At 38.6% G+C, this 18,250-nt stretch overlaps 1 protein-coding gene across 1 annotated transcript in view; it reads right to left on the bottom strand.

Annotated features, from left to right (window-relative positions):
* LOC127628771 (high affinity cAMP-specific and IBMX-insensitive 3',5'-cyclic phosphodiesterase 8B-like) overlaps nt 1-18,250 on the bottom strand; it is a 47,204-nt gene that overhangs the window by 21,535 nt on the left and 7,419 nt on the right. Inside the window, exons 2-3 of the mRNA XM_052105641.1 lie at nt 3,957-4,013; nt 1,183-1,373 (exon numbers count right to left, since the gene is read on the bottom strand). Of these exons, the coding sequence (XP_051961601.1) occupies nt 1,183-1,373; nt 3,957-4,013 (248 nt within the window). The remainder of the gene's footprint in view (nt 1-1,182; nt 1,374-3,956; nt 4,014-18,250) is intronic.

The following is an 18,250-nucleotide window of genomic DNA, read 5'->3' as shown; positions in this document are numbered from 1 at the left end:
GCAAACATTACAATTACACAAACATGACAAATTCAGACAAATAGATATTTAAGTACACACAGATATATGAGCATCACCCCTCAAGGCAGTTTAAAGAAATGTGTCGATACAAGTTAAGGTCTATGTACAATGCAAGTTCATTACTGTAAACACATTTTTTGCATGTTTTTACAAGCTAAAGTGCAATTCTGTAGGGGTGCACCGATACTGGTAGTTTCGTGGTACTGTTTCTGATGCTACCCTGTTTCAAATCACTGATAATGAATCATTAATTACACAACTTTGAAAGAAATAATAATAATAATAATAATAATAATAATAATAATAATAATAATAATAATAAAAATATTCTCAGTTTAAAAATAATACTGGAGCAAAAAGTACATTAATAACTCACTGTAAAGCAGTCAATGGAAAGTAGGAGGCGAGAACCGGCTTGGCAATATAAATAATAGTTTTAATGATAAACTTAACAGACAAACACACACATGATGGACATGTCCGTAAACTATCTCTCTCTCCCGCACAATCCTCTGCAGTCGGCCTTTATCCCTCTCGGAGGCTTGATTAGCCTGATAAGGGACCGGGTGTGTATGATCACAACCCGGCCCCACCCTCCGCCCCGTCACACTCACTTTACCATTTTTAACCAAAACCAATTAGATCTCTTCAGAAGACATGGATTAAGACACTGAAGCTGTATTGATTACTTTTATGTGCTTTCTGGAGCACCAAAGTTCTGGTCACCATTCACTTGCATAGTATGGACCTTCAGAGCTGAAATATTCTTTTAAAAACTGTTGTTGTATTCTGCAGATGAAAGAAAGTCATACACATCTTGGATGGCATGAGGGTGAGTAAATGATGAGATAATATTCATTTTTGGTTGAACTACTCATTTAACCTGTCTTGGAGCGTTCCTTAAAAATCTATAAATATTATTAAAAAACCTGCTACATCTCTCTCATACTTATCTACACACAGACTCTAACACACACACACACACACACACACAACATACACATCTACTACCTAAGTAATTAGTGATTTGGCAACTATTAGACAGTTTGAGTGTGTGTACATGCACTTAAACCTCTGTGATAGAGGTGATACTTTCCATGTAAGAGAGCAAAAGAGCTAGATGGAAAAGAGAGAGAGAATGATGGAGTTGGCTGCACCCACCGGCAGACGGCTTCGGCCTCAAAGTAGCGTGAATGCCGCCCGTCAATGATGATGATCTCGTGGTGTTTATCCAGGAAACACTCCACGGCAGATTCAGGTGTTCGTGCGATGTTACACCTGAACCCCGCCCGCTCGCACGCCCACCAGAAAGCATCGCTCTGACTGTCCTCTTTAGCGAACACCAGTAACACCTGACCGAGAGAGAGAGAGAGAGAGAGAGAGAGAGAGAGAGAGGTGGCGCATGTGAAAGGTCAATATTCTTTCATCTTGGTCAGTGTTGTGTAACTATGGAGCTGCGATGTGAAATTCCACATGGTCCAGGTCGATCAGGAGGTCTCTGTCGCCGTTATCTCACCCAGGAGGCCCACTCTGCACCTTCAAATGTCTACCTACAGGGGGCAGAGTGACCTCACCCAATCCCGCTCACATATACACTAACTTGTATGGCCATTTCTATTGACACACTGAGTGCGTAAAACTGATGCCACACAATCAAAACATATCAATGCTTAAAATGTGCTGGCTCAGTGTGATTGGTTAGTCTCTATGTTTTCCCCACAATTAGCCTAGGAATGGGGATATTTCACTAAAATATGAAAATTGTCATAATTTACTCAATAACACCCTCATGTCGTTCCAAACTCATATGATGTTCTGTGGAACACAAAAGGAGTTATTTTGTAGAATTTTTCTAGTGTCCCCATAATTCAAATTGCTTATAAAACATACAAAATATTTTTTTTTTGAAAATGTAAAAATGCAGAATGCAGGGGTAGGGTTAGGGGATCTATAGTTCGTACTGTATAAAAATAATTTTGGCTATCGAGAGTCCTCATAATGATAGCTGCATCAACATGTGTGTGTGTGTGTGTGTGTGTGTGTGTGTGTGTGTGAGTGAGTGAGTGAGTGATGTATCTAGGGCAGTGTCAGTTCTGTAGAGGGATAGACAGGTTCAGTCTCTGCTAGTGTGTGTTTGTGGCCCCTGCTGATTCAGCAACCTTTATAGAGACACGTATACACACTTAAAGGCTTACACTTTAGACACAATGTTGAGAGACTCCCAAACCCTGCTAAATGTTTTGAAATAGTCCTGTTCAGAAACAGATTTTGAGTGAGTGAGTGAGTGAGTGAGTGAGTGCGTGCGTGCGTGGGTGGTTTTGTGTGTGTGTCCAATTTAGTGTTAGTCTATGTGCGTGTACTGGTCACCACATTTTTTGTTCAAACTAACAGCTACCCAGGAGAAAGCAGTAGGGTCTGTGGTGCTGTCATCCAACAGAGAAGATCTGAGCATTTGGCCACCAACATTAGAAGAGCCAAAGTTATTATGGGATGGTATAAAAAGAGAGGACAGATCACTTTCAAATCAGCATCATTATCTCATTATTACAGGATTGTACATTAGAGATAGTCAACATTGAAACTGTTCTGAATGTTTGCATTTATACTAGACTGGCAGAAATGGTTCATTTACAGTATTTATATGTATATATACAGAATATTAATATATTATATTAGTATATTATATTTAAACACACACACTCACTCACTCACTCACTCACTCACTCACTCACTCACTCACTCACTCACTCACTCACTCACTCACTCACTCACTCACTCACTCACTCACTCACTCACTCACACACACACACACACACACACACACACACACACACACACACACACACACACACACACACACACACACACACACACACTATTCTTGGGTCTTGACTGTGTCACTGTAAATTCTTATTATAGATGCCCAACTGTTTGCAGAGTCAGACCCTGCAGTAATGCTTTATGACGTCACAGTGATGCATTCGATTTCAGGGTGATCCATTGTGATGTCACAGGAACATTCCATAATGCATCACAGCAGAGATTTTGTGAAATTATAATGCATCACTATATAAACCCTGCATAAATATGCACCATGATGTCACAGGACAGAGCCCATGTGAAATCGTAATGCATCGCCACAGTATATAGGCTCTGCATTAATGCATTATGATGTTGCATGGATTCCATAACAGCAAGGTCAATATGAGGTTATACTACATTACCACACAAACCCTACATTGATGCATTATGATGTCACAGGGACATTCCACAGGTCACAATACTGATGATTTAGGCCTACTCCATGTGAGTGCCTTGGATTTTTGGCTTGATGTAGCCTAACAGCAACGCAATTCTCTAAGACCAGTGTGGATGAACGGCAACACTTTTAATACACTTTTGGTGTATTACATTTACCTTCTTGATACAAAATGTTTTAATTAAACAGATAATCAATTACTAAGTTGATCAATAAACTAATTATACTAGTGATCCATGCTTTGAGTGTGAGGGGGCTGTTTTCAGGTTCAAATAGGTAGGTCTAATGATTTTTTTTTTAATAAACCCAGCAAAATACAACTGCATGTCAGCAAAAGCAAATAAGGAGCAGGGCGCGTTTGGTTGCTTTATTATTTCATGAATTCAATGGAATGGCGAGCAGGCCTCGGATAGGAGGTAAGAAAAGAACTGTATTTTAATGTTTATGGACTGGCCTCATTCACTTCCATTGTAAGTGACTCACTGGAACTGCGATTTTGTTTTTTAATAAAAGAAAGATGAGCTGAAATAATTTTTTATTTTTTTTTGTGCTAAAAATACTGTTGATTGCACATACACAAAAACACACATACATGCATCTATTATCCAGCTACAATTTCAAAAAACCACACATGCATTTACTCAAAGACTGAACATTTGACTAAATGGGACTCTACCTGTATGGGCTCCTGACTCAGACGCATGGGCCCCAGATGCTCTTCTGTAGCAGACACCTGAGACAGAGAGAGAGAGTTAAGTTTGTATAAGAATTAGGCTGAAAAATGTGTGAAAACACATTTATAATTGATCCATTTTACCATCTCCAAACCCTACAGCAACATTCTGGCATGTCTGTCCTGCATTCAATCATTCATTGTTTGCACATTTGTTTGAAAGTTTCCTCTTTGAGTCACAGGACAAATGCGGCCATCCTATATAGATCATAATCACAATAAAAGCAATGCACATAACACAAATTAATTTTGTGATGACAAAAGAAACACCGGAAAGTGACACCGGAACTACAAATATCCTATTCTTAATATGTATCTTTGTCTTCCTTTGCAGTAAAATATCTTAAAATTTAATTTTTTTTATATACCCTTTTCTCCCAATTTGGAATGCCCAGTTCCCACAACTGAGTAGGTCCTTGTGGTGGCACGGTTACTCGCCTCAATCCGGGTGGTGGAGGACAAGTTTCAGTTGCCTCCGCTTCTGAGACAGTCAATCCGCGCATCTTATCACGTGGCTCGTTGTGCATAACACCGCTGAGACTCACAGCATGTGGAGGCTCATGCTATTCTCTACCACACACCCCACTGAGAGCGAGAACCACTAATCATGACCACAAGGAGGTTAAATCATGTGACACTACCCACCCTAGCAACCGGGCCAATTTGGTTGCTTAGGAGACCTGGCTGGAGTCACTCTAGCACGACCTGGATTCAAACTCGTAACTCCAGGGGTGATAGTCGGCATCAATACTCGCTGAGCTACCCAGGCCTATATCTATACATCCTTAAACAGGATTAAGTTAACTCTGAACCAAAATTATTTAACAAAATATTTGTTTTCAGATTATATAACATAATGTAAGTCTAAGTTTATTTTGTTGATTGGCAAATAGACACATTTCCACTTTCCATTTTCTCGCTATAATTAAGTGTGAAATAAGGGGAAAATTATCTGTCAATATAACAAAACAATTCATTCAACAAAACGTTAATTTCTTGAGGATTTGCAGTTTTTCTAAATTCATTTGACACATTTCTCTAAACTCAGGACACTGCTCTCACTACAATTAACACTTTGTAATTGTCCTAAACAGATTGTGCATTTTTCTCAATTTTTCTAATTTTCTCAAAAGACTACATACAAATTTCTCTGATCTAAAATTCATGCTTTGAAAACAGTTAATACAAACAAATAAATAAAGTCATACTCTCAAATGCACATGTTAGGTTGTCAAATGCGTTCATATTGATATATGCACAAGAAAATGCAATTTACAACATTTTTCACACAACTGTCATGACTGTCAAACAAACAAAATGATGACTGAAGAAGAAGAACAACACAAAGAAGAGGTGCAAAATGAGAAGAGGTAAAGTGGGTAAAGGAAGAGAAAATAGGAGGAAGATGAAATGAGAAAAGGGGATTGTTTTCTCAACTCTTTCAGGGTTGAGCACCACATTGAAAGAATGGTGGAAAGACCAAATAGAGATGGTGTAATGATGGTGAGCAGAGAGAAAGAGGACAGCACAGGGGTGGACTGGGAAGAGAAATCGGCCCTTGATTTCACATAATAACTGGCCCAAAATTTGTTGGGGGGGGTGGGGGGTGTAGCTCCCTTCGGCATATCGCGGCGCCGTTTTGTGGCCCGTTCTGCATAACTCGGTGGCTCATTTGTCCTGTTTCTCCCGATGGCCAGTCCGCCCCTGATCGGCCCCAAAGTGCGTCGGCCCACCGGAACAATGCCCGGTATGTCGGATTACCAATCCAGCTCTGGGACAGCAGGGTGGAAGAGTAAAGAAGACACAGAAGAGGCTCAAATGATATGATAGTTCCTCTAATTGATCCTATTATGAATCACAGTCACACAAAGTGTTTGGCCAAATGTGAGCAGATCTATAGTGACTCTGCATGCCAGTCAATCAATGTCCACAATTACTGTACCATCTGTGCTTACAGTGCTGTCTTGAATATAGCAATATTTATTTTTTACAGTAAACTTCCTCATCCATCCTCTTTCCAGAGCAAAAGCAGTAAACATAATAATAATAATAATAATAATAATAATAATAGAAATTCAAAGAAATTGTGCAGAAACACACGGAAAAAGGTCTTTATTGTGGATTTTTATGATAACTGTGCTATTTGAGTAGTAGAGTTGTGTGTCTATAGCTGAAAATGTTATGAATTTAATAGAGAACACATCTATGGTTTTCCTATCAGGAAGACTCGCAGACTTGAGTGAAATTTAAGATGACATTTATTTGATGAATATAAAACAGAAAAGTAATGTCTCTTTTTGGCGTAGGCCCCGTCTGGCGGTCCGAAGTTGTAGTACTCGGAACCGTCATATCCTGCCAGAGACAGGAGGCAGGGGCGAGGAACCTACCCCCGTGCAGGACGGGACTCAACTGGTGATGGTGGGGTGGTGGAGGTTGCCGTGTTAGCACACTGAAACAGCAATGTGATAGATTGTGAGCGGACATATAAAGCAATGGCTTACATGTGATTGGCTGGGAATTACCCAGCTAATGGTGCGATGATGTACAGCTGCTAGACTTCCCGCTAGAACTATGCTGCGCTTACATTGATATTAGTATTTAGTTTTAATAAATGTATTATCAGAAAAGAATACAGTGATTCTTTATGCTATGAAATTTAATTGTTCTGCAAAATGAAGTGTCTGTTTCATCAGATGTGTGAATTATTGTGAGAGCATTGATCGTTTGGAGACGTGTGCAAAATCGATCGAGAATAACTGTAAAGGTGGACTTACAGTGACACCTAGTGGTGTGGATGCAGCATCATACAAAATCAATAGTTTTCAGTTACAGATGCCATTTTAGAAATTCACTATTCACAGTCAGTCATGATTAATTTAATCCAAGAGTGAAAGTGTCCAATAACAAGACAGTCACTGAGATTAAGTGAGTAGTATTCAGACGGTCATGTGATTCTTTGGCAGCCCCCATGAGGGCGCCCCTATCCCATGTAAAATAAAACATCTTTTATAAGGTTACTGATATGACCTTTTTAAGTATGTTATGCAACTTATACAATAAGAATGTTATTCCTTTAAGGAACACTTGCACATTTGTTTCCTGTGGTCTATATGAGTTTTCTTCTATCTATAAGAGGACACTTAGATACTGTAGTAAGAGGGAGGGACAGACACTAAGACAGAGAATAATACAAGAGAGACTATTAAAGAGAGTATAGTCAGAGGGATTCAAAGACACAATGAAATAAACTTTGCTTAAAAAAACCAGGAGGATAGACAATATTTCAGAACACACCATAAGCACATGGAAATGGAAATGATTAGAAAACAGATCAAGCATTGTTAGAGTATACAGTAGATCAGAGAGAATTTCAATCAAGCAGACTCATTCTGAAAAAAAAGAGAAAAAATGGGTGGGAATTTCTCTCTGTCTCGCACTCTTGAGCTTCAGTGAGCATAAATTTACTTTGGTCATCTGCCCGTTTTATGTTAATTTTGCCCCTTAAAAGACCATCTTCATTCAAGAGCCGCTCTATTCTGTCAGTGAACACACACATAAACCTACAGATCTGTTTAATTGGACTGTAAAACAGAGCAATGCAAAGATTCAAACACCACAACAACACAGTCTCTACAGCTGCAATTACACAATTACAAACTTCACTGCTAATTTCACACAATGCCAACAGGTGTGACATTTTTCATAGACCCTGTTGTTGAGCACACATTATGCTGGATAGCCCATTAAACGATAGCTTGAAAGGGGTCATATCTTATATTTATATAATTGTTATGCCCTGAGGTCCACTTGTATATTGTTAGGCATGACTTCTTGTACCAAAACACTCATAATGTTTTTTTCTGACCACATTCCACCTTCTCTCTGACCCTTATAAATTGGAACTGTATCTTTAAGATTGCTGTGTAAACACTCACTGCTATGATTGGTGAACTTGGTGTTATACTGTAGTTTGTGTGTGTGTGTGTGTGTGTGTGTGTGTGCATTGTGTGCTTAAGTTTGCATCCCCAAGTTTATACAGCCCTTTCACTGGTTCGATCCCCACTGCCACCACCATTGTGTCCTTGAGCAAGGTACTTAACTCCAGGTTGCTCCAGGGGGATTGTCCCTGTAATAAGTGCACTGTAAGTCGCATATTCTTTTTTTAGTATTGATATACACCGATCAGCCACAACTTTAAAACCACCTGCCTAATATTTTGTAGGTCACCCTCCTGCCGTCAAAAAAAGCACCAACCCAAATCTCAGAATAGCATTCTTTCTGACGTGCTATTCTTCTCACCAAAACTGCACTGAGTGGTTATCTGAGTTACTGTAGACTTTGTCAGTTCAAACCAGTCTGGCAATTCTCTGTTGACCACTGAAATCAACAAGGCATTTCCATCCACAGAACTGCCCCTCACTGGATGTTTTTTGTTTTTGGCAGCATTCGGAGTAAATTCTAGAAACTGTTGAGCATGAAAATCCCAGATCAGCAGTTACAGAAATACTCAAACCAGCCCATGTGGCACCAACAATCATGCCATGGTCCAAATCACTGGGATACATTTTTTTACCCATTCTGATGGTTGATGTGAATATTAACTGAAGCTGCTGACCTGTATCTGCATGATATTATGCACTGCACTGCTGCCACACGATTGGCTGATTAGAATATCAAATGGATGATTGTTGGTGCCAGATGGGCTGGGTTATGTGGTGTATATATAGCACAAGACCAATGCATTGGAGTGGTGGTTGCGTAGTGGGCTAAAGCACATAACTGATAATCAGAAGGTCACTGGTTCAATCCCCACAGCCACCACTATTGTGTCCTTGAGCAAGACACTTAAATGCAGGTTGCTCCGGGGGGTTTGTCCCTGTAATAAATGCACTGTAAGTCGCTTTGGATAAAAAGTTAGATCACAACATCATTGGGAAGAACTAAAATGTGCAGAAGATGCTGTTTATATATAATTTATAAATAGATGCTGTTTATATACATACATAGATATTTCAGTTTCTGAAATGTACTACAGTAGTAACAGCTCTTGCCTTCTAATTCACCCCAGAATCAGCTAACAACCCAAAGCAACGCGACTCCCTCTTTTCCAGCCAAAGGCCATTACTGAAAACACAAGACTACATAATCTCTCAATAAAAAAAAAAAATGAGAGAATGAACATTTTGCCCATGTTGTTGGAAAATCAACAACTCATTCGATCTTCTGTCAAAATGCTTTATATAAAAGGGGTCATGACATGAGGAATCAATTCTTCCTTGATATTTGCGCTCTTATAAGAGGTAACTGTACTATAAAACATACTGTAAGTTCCAGAACTCAAAACGTTCTCCTCACAGCAAAAAGAGCATTTGTTGAAACCAAGCTGTCAAAACGTCTCGTTTTCTACTTCCTCCACATTGTGATGTCACACTGTGATAGATATTTCATCTGACCGCCTCCGCAACAAATCAACGACTTATTTACCTCATCACTTCAGTTGCCCCGCCCAGTTGCGGTGAGCAGTGAGATGGCAGGTCAGTCAAGAGCAGAAAGCCAATCAGAAGACTGGGTGTTTACTGTCAAGTCTTAAAGGAGAAGTAGCACCAAAACAGAGTGTTTCTGACAGAGGGTCAATATGAGGGTGGAAAATAATCATACTTTACAAATATATTACTGTACAAAACACTTTACTAATATTATAAGTGAACCTCAAGGAACATATTAAAATAAAAAAGGCATGTCATGACCCAGTTAAAACAAACCAACTTGAAATAAATAATCTTAACAATAATTCTAAGCTAATGGCTATCAATAGTCACAAAGCATGCCAGTAAAAGGAAGCTTAAGGGATCATGTTGCTTTACAAATACATATAATGTGTCAGGGCCCTTTAATGTGTAAACACATACTGCTAATTGGCTATAAATCTAAGTCTTTTGCCAATATGACAATACATACAGCTGCTGCATTAGTTAATACAAGTTGCTTCAAAGTTAAAGCTTCTCAAAATAATATTCTAGTGATGGCTATGAACAGTAATAAAGCATGTTGGAAAAAAGTTTATTAGGACAGCTGTCCTAAATATAAAATATATGGTAAGCACCCAAATAGGGTGCACAATGCATGCAGCCATTTTGGTCATTCTACATATTATCAATGTACTGTATGTAAACACAAACAAACTAGACGTTTGTGTTGCATTTTCATATATTGTCCTAATCTTTTTCTCCCTCTCTTTCCATTCTTTTACTGTTTTTTTTTTCTCTTGTTCTCCAACTCTTGACCCTCTCCATGGCCACCGAGGGTTTTTGCAATGCCAATACATGTAATTGTCAGGAAAGCATACACAAACACGCTGCAGCAGCAGGTAAAGCTCTAGATTCTAATTGAACATTGAAGTCAACATGAAATAGCATTCGCAACCCCTTTTTTCCTTAATGCAGCATATCTCCCAGTGAAGCTACAAGCACCCTGAGCGTCTCCTTCTTGTGGTGTGTTCCTTTTCACAGCACATTGTGTGCATGTTTGTGTGAATCATGTGCTTTTACTGAGAACAACACACACACATAAAACCACACACAGAACAAAGCCCTTCCTTCAGAGAGTACAGGGTCAAGATAATATATTATCTCCGCTAAATTTAGAGCCCCAGATGACAGAACGCGAGCTGCACCGCTGGTCCTTTATTATTTCAGATTTACTTACAACATGTTACATAAGATGTGAATGAGACTGAGTGTTTCTGTGTGCTGTTACCTTAGAGGAACCACGCAATAGGTCGATACGGAGATTGTAGAATCAAAGTGCATTTATTGAGTAAATTCTCAAGGATAATATCCACACATCTGCATTCTTCTAAAATTGCACCATCGATCTGGGAAGTAACAGTAACTGTAGTAGTAACTATAGTATTTTGCCAGAAATGTTGCATATTAATATAATATAATGAAGGCTGTCAATTTAATGTGTTAATTCTGTATAATAAAAAAATAATGAGTCCATTTTTACACAATTATCACGCATACTTATGTTCAAATCTGGACAGTGTACAACAGAATTAAGGGATGTTTAAAAGGATAGTTCACCTAAAAATTTTAATTATCTCATAATTTACTCACCCTCATGCCACCCCAGATGTATGCGACTTTCTTTCTTCAGCAGAACACAAATTATGATATTTAGCAGAATATCTCATCTCTTTTGGTCCATACAATGCAAGTGAATGGTGCCACAATGTTGAAGCTAAAAAAAAAGAATTCACATTATTCAGCATAAATGTAAACCATAACACTCCAGTGGTTAAGTCAATGTCTTCAGAAGTGATAATGATAGGTGTGGTGAGAAACAGATCAATGTTTAAAAATTCAATTTCTACTACAAATTCTCCTCCCTGCTCAGTCAATCTCCACTTTAATTTTCACTTTCACATTCTTCATGCATATCGCCCCGTTTGATCCGTTTCTCTTCCACAAATATCATTATCACTCCTGAAGATATGGATTTAACCACTGGAGTAATATATGGATTCATTTTATGCTGCCTTTATGTGCTTTTTGAGCATCAATATTTTGGCACCCATTCAATTGTATTGTATGGACATACACAGCTGAAATATTCATTAATATGTTTCCCATCATGGATATCCCCTAAGGGAGGTTTTGTTTTCAACTAACATCTGGGGAAATTTTTGTCCCTAAAGCATAGCTAAGTACTGTAACCCCCCACACACACACACACACACACACAGCAGTTACACATGCTATATGCACACTGATGTATGACTGCGATCTTAAGACTGCGTGTGATGCAGCCTGCTGCCTTTATCAATGGTCTCCATCAGCACAGTCGTTAAGTAATCATGTAAAGATCAATTTAAAGTGTTCACTCCCTCAAACAAACACAAAGGTCAAACAAGGCTGTGTGTTGCCAATTCAAAAGCACACATCCGTTACGAAACTTTACCATGGTACATGCATGGTGGCCACACTTTAACTGTGGTGACTGTAGTATGTCCATAAACCCAAGCATCATTGCCATGATTAGATCAGTTCAACTAAGGTTTCTAAATGACAAACTACAGTATTTGCTAATAAAAAATGACACCGATCAGCCACAACATTAAAACCAGCTACCTAATATCATGTAGCTACCCCTCGTGCTGCCAAAACAGCTCTGTCTCAAGACGTGGACTGCACAAGACCTCTCAAGGTGTTCTGTGGTATCTGGCAGCAAGACATCAGCAGCAGATACTTCAAGTCCTGTAAGTGGCGAGGTGGGGCCTCCATGGATTGGACTTGTTGGTCCAGCACATCCATATATCGGATTGAGATCTGGGGAATTTGGAGGCCAAGTCAACACCTTGAACACTTTGTCATGTTCCTCAAATCATTCCTGAACAATTTTTGCAGTGTGGCAGGGTGCATTATCCAACTGAAAGAGGGCACTGCCATGAGGGAATACAGTTGCCATGAAGGGGTGTGCATGGTCTACATGTGTGTGTGGGTAGTACGTGTCAAAGCAACATCCACCTGAATGCAAGGACCCAAGGTTTCCCAGCAGAACATTGCCCAGAGCATCACACTGTCTCCGCCGGCCTGCCTTCTTCCCATAGTGCATTCTGCTGCCATCTCTTCCCCAGGTAAATCACACACACACACACACACACACACACACACACACACACACACACACACACACACACACACACACACACACTTGTTGTGTTTCCATGTTTTATGGGGACTTTCCATAGACATAATGGTTTTTATACTGTACAAACTTTATATTCTATCCCCTAAACCTAACCCTACCCCTAAACCTAACCCTCACAGAAAACGTTCTGCATTTTTACATTTTCAAAAAACATAATTTAGTATGATTTATAAGCTGTTTTCCTCATGGGGACCGACAAAATGTCCCCACAAGGTCAAAAATTTCGGGTTTTACTATCCTTATGGGGACATTTGGTCCCCACAAAGTGATAAATACACGCTCACTCACACACACACACACACACACACACACACACACACACACACACACACACACACACGGCCGTCCACATGATCTAAAAGAAATCAAGATTCATCAGACCAGGCCACCTTCTTCCATTGCTCCATGGTCCTGTTCTGATGCTCACTGTAGGCGCTTTCGGCGGTGGACATTGTAAAGAGATAATCAGTGTTATTCACCTGTCAATGGTTTTAATGTTGTGGCTGATCAGTGTATATCTAGCATATTTTGGAACTATAGTTTCACTGTTTAGCACTATTGTTTCTAAAAAGACCATGGTTACTATAGTTACCATACATGACAAGTGGCATAAAGCCAGTCCAAATTGATTCTCAATGGGAGCTTCTGTAGGCGGCAGATTTATGCAAGCACAAGTGAAGGCAAGGCAAGGTTGTGACATCTGTCATTGGTTACGAGTTATGAAAATGGCAGAACATAAACATTGCAAAATCTATTGCTGGAGTATTTGGTGGATAATTTTATTCTTTATTCGGATCCCCATTAGCTTCCACAAAGTGGTCGCTAATCTTCCTGCGGTCCACACAAAATACACAATAAAAAAAATCTAAATATTTATAATGCCTGTAGTCAAATCACCAGAAATACTTTATTATTTTAGGCTGCACATTAAACATGGAACAGAATTAAAGAAATTAAAGCATTAAAATCAAAACAACAATAACAATAATTATTAAGCAAAGAAAAAAATCTAAAAAGCATATAAACCAATTCTATATGTCTATAAGCATTATCTACATCATTTTTTGTTCTTTCTTGTATTGATGGGAAGCATATTCCAGGCAGCCGAAACTCGATACAAAACTTCATCGAGTATGTCGTCAAAAAGTTGAGCCATGCTCGCTCACTTGATGAGTGTTATACTTGTAATTAAAACCCATATACAGACTTAAAATAAATATAATAAATAAATAAAAGAAATATTGTGTGTGATGCCTGATGACTTTAAGAAAGTATACCATGATTCTTAGGTGTAATTTAGCCAGCATGAACAGCCATGATCATTTTCTGTGCATATCACAAATACTGGCATTGAAAGGACAATGAAGCACAAATCGAGCTACTCAATTCAGTACAATCTAAAGTTTTAAGATAATTTTGAGATGCACTTGACTTGATATATTTGGGCAATACTCAAGGTCTGATAAAACCAGTGACTGTACTACATCTTTGAAAACAGAAGATGAAAGAAACACAGAACACTTCCTAGTGACCGCAATGTTTTTTCCCATCATGCTTACAATATGATCTAATGATCAGACCATGACAACAAATTATCAACTTTCACACCTAGTTCAACCCTTGTAACCTGTTCCACTGGAATCCCATCAATAGACAACTTCAAATCAGCAGCCTTGGTGAGGGTTTTCCTGTTTCCAAAGACAATGCATTTAGTTTTTGCTATATTCAGTTTAAATGTATTAGTTCTAACTAGAGGTGCACCGATCAATCGGCCAATGATCTTCAGCCTGGTATAGCACACTGTATGATTTTGGCCACGATTCTGCCATCTGAGACAAAATTCATAGGGCAAAATCGGCAATCTTACATCATTTAGTGTGACATGCTCACCGATGGCTGATTAATAGCCTTTGGGATGATCTTTAGCCTCCAATGAATTTCTGGCAAATTTAGCATGACATCCGTGTAGTGTGACTTTGTAGTGTGACAATTATGATGGCCACTACTATTCCTAGTATTCCGTTCCTCTCTCGCTCCCCAATTCACTTGGAAAGAAACCTGCTCCGCATCAGCACCATAGCAACATTTCAATTACTTTTCTTCTTTTAATTTGATATAAAAACTTTTAATAAATAACTAAGCAGAAAAAACTTGGAGAAAAATTTAACACTTCGGCAATATGAAAGCATTACTCCCCCAAATTAAATAAATACAGAGTTCACAAAATGAAAATAATTTAATAAATAATTGCATTTTCTTAAATTGTTTTTTTCTTTACATTTATCATGCATTTTCTTTAAAACTTTATTTTAATTACTATTTTACTTTTAATAAATGTACTTTAAGTATCTGTAAACTTCTAGTTAAGATTCACACCACACCACCAATTTCATTTAAAGTTTTTCAAATTTAACAACAACAATTTATATTAAGTATTTATGGGACTTTTAATCCAAATCAGTTGATACAACTGGATACAATTATAGAAATCTATGTCGTGTTTGTGCATTATCCATAAGGAATTTGCAAGTGTGATGTATTATTAGCCTACATACATTTTCTAAATTTTGCCTGGCCGTTAGGTACTAGTCTAAAAGAGGAGAAAGATGTACTATAACCCACCTTTTTTGTTTTCCCTATGTGAATGTAGATCTTTGTAATATTTTGGGCCACAAGTCTTCTATTTCCACAATGAATCTTTTCTTGTGGTAGCTAATTATTACTATATGCTACCTCCCCACTTGTTCATTCTCATCATCTGTAATTTTGTGTATTAGTGATCAGGATATCTTATTAAAGGCCTTTTTGACAGGTGATGGAGTGGTATTGGATTTTTACTGGTTGCCAGTAAGTCACAATGACCTTTGATATTGACAACAAAATTATTCTTAACTTTTTCAATACAAATAAATGTTAGCAATTCACAATTATTGCAATTTTACTGAGTGGGGCATAAATATAACTTGCAAAAGTGGGGCTAAGGGCACTTTTAAAACAAATCGGTATGGGTCGATCTTACTGTTAAAAATCGGTGATCATATCGACCTCAAATTTCCTGATCGGTGCACCACTAGTTCTAACCAATTTAGTTATTGTTTGTAACTTAACACTTAGATAGTTTTGAAACTCGGCTGATGTTGGAATCATCCGCATACATACTGTAACTATAATAGCGTTTTCATCAACACATGGTAAATAACTTATGAAAATAGTAAGTAAAAGGCTGCTGCACTTAATTCAGACTTAAAACGCATTTTGCACAATTTCATTGTATTTTGGCTATCACAGACTTCAGTTTTCAGCTTGTATCAAGTGTGGCTCTTTCATTGCTATCAGTACACAGTCAATAAATAATTTTATAAATATAAATATTTTTAAAACTCGCAATCCTTTAAGCATTATCAAGGTCAGAGTTTTCACAAGGCCTTTTCTCGAAAAGGTTGCTTATTTTTAATCCATAATCAGATCCGGCAGCTATATTTTTCCATGAGGCAATCATTGTGAATATATAAATTGTTCACAGACAAAAGACCACAAATCCGTTTATGAACTGTCTATCTATAACCATGTTAGTTAATCCCTGAAGATAACCGCTTTACAATATAAAAATAATTCAAAGTGTCAATAATGGTGTTGTAAAACAAGCTGTATTGGCATTGGCAGTTTTCTCTCAGGATCAATGTGAAATATTCACCAAAGTTCCTCTAAAATGGGTTATAAATAACCTCGTAAAATAGATATATGTTATCTATGGATATAAAACTTAGCAGCAGAGTGTCATCTTACATAGAGTATAAAGGCTAATCAGTCCATCTTCCGAACGCTGTAACTCAACACACATATCTGCACACAAATTCACTCTATATACTCAAACATTCACTTCGACCCACACAATCTGATGGTTTTCACAAGAAGCATCAATCTATAAATCTATACAGCCATACTGCTCTTACATGTCCATGCACTAACCACAGCATGGCAGCTCTGGCCAAACCCCAAAGTTAATTTAGTGAATGAAAACTTGACTAACATAAGTGTAACGCAAAGTTACTACACTTTTTTAATGCAGTAATTATACAGAAAGTCTCTTTCCATTCTTGCTTACACTCACTCTGTATTTGGTTCAATAAGGGTGAAGCCCACATTTTCTAGAAAGAGCCCGTGTTCCATTATATTAATAACATTCAGAGAGAGAAATAGAAAGAGGGAGAGAAGCTCTTTGAGGGGGAAACGTCTTGGTTACTGTTGGAACCTTTGTTCCCTGATGGAGGGAATGAGACGTTGTGTCACTTTGGCATACATGGCCCAGTCCGTACCCCTTTGGGACCCTTTGCCTGAGTGACCGTGTCTACCACTGCTGGTGGTAGGCCATTTAGGTCTTCCGCATCCCATCCAGGGGCTAGAAATGGAGATTCCAGAGGCTCCTATTGTAGTGTACTCGTAATCCCAAAGCGATGTCATCCACGATCCAGTGGACAAGCCTCTGTTTGGAGACAGCATTCCCTTCCCATCTCCAAAGCAGACAAAGAGCTACTCAGAGCATCTAAAGCTCTGCGTGTGATCCAAGTAGATGTGCAAAGCACGCACCGGACACAGAAACGTCAAGGCTGGGTCTGCCTCTACCCAGGGCAGCACTTGCAGGCTCACCGCCTGATCCCTAAAAGGAGGTAGTGGAAACCTTAGGCACATAGCCCGGTCGGGGTCTCAAGACCATGTGAGAGTATTCTGAACTGAACTCCAGGCAGGTGTCGCTGACAGAGAAGGCCTACAGGTCCCCAACCCTCTTGATGGACGTGAGTGCAGTCAGGAGGGCAGCCTTCAGTGAAACCGCCTTTAGCTCAAATGACTCTCTGATCCCAAGTGGGAAAGAAGCATGAGTGTCCGTATCCTGTCACCACAATAAACCTGACTGACAAAGGTGACAAGGCTCCTGAAATATTCAGGAAAATACTAACAATTACGTGAACAAATAATAATTTTTTTTGTTTTTGTTCTAGTCAAACCTGAAATACACACTATTTGGCACCAGATAATCATTTTAAAACTAGAACTGAGATCACACACATGGAATAAAACACATAAATAACTAAAGCACCATAAATCAATATGGCCAATTCACAGATCACATCTACAACAAATCTATCATAAGTAGCCAAAAGAAGTGTGTACATGAATGATATAGGGGGCCTGAGGTCACAACCTACCACCTGAGGAAAAATGATGTGTATCATGGTAACCCTGTACCATACATTATGATCAGTATCGACACTGTACAACATCAACATGCAATCTCTTATTTGTTATACATTATTTAGAAGACGTTTTCCTATTTAAAGGACAATAGACCCCTCTGCAAGATGCTATACATGTATCGTGGTCGGTGAAATGTCCACTGTGTGGTGCTAGAAGTAAGCAACATTTTACATTTACATTACATTTAGTCATTTGGCAGACACTTTTATCCAAAGAGACTTACAAAAGACGAACATAAGCGAATCATCTTAAGCAGACAGTGGTATGAAAAG

The sequence above is a fragment of the Xyrauchen texanus genome, chromosome 35 (assembly GCF_025860055.1).
Source record: "Xyrauchen texanus isolate HMW12.3.18 chromosome 35, RBS_HiC_50CHRs, whole genome shotgun sequence".
Lineage (NCBI taxonomy): Eukaryota > Metazoa > Chordata > Actinopteri > Cypriniformes > Catostomidae > Xyrauchen > Xyrauchen texanus.
This window is presented reverse-complemented; position numbering and strand designations above follow the sequence as displayed.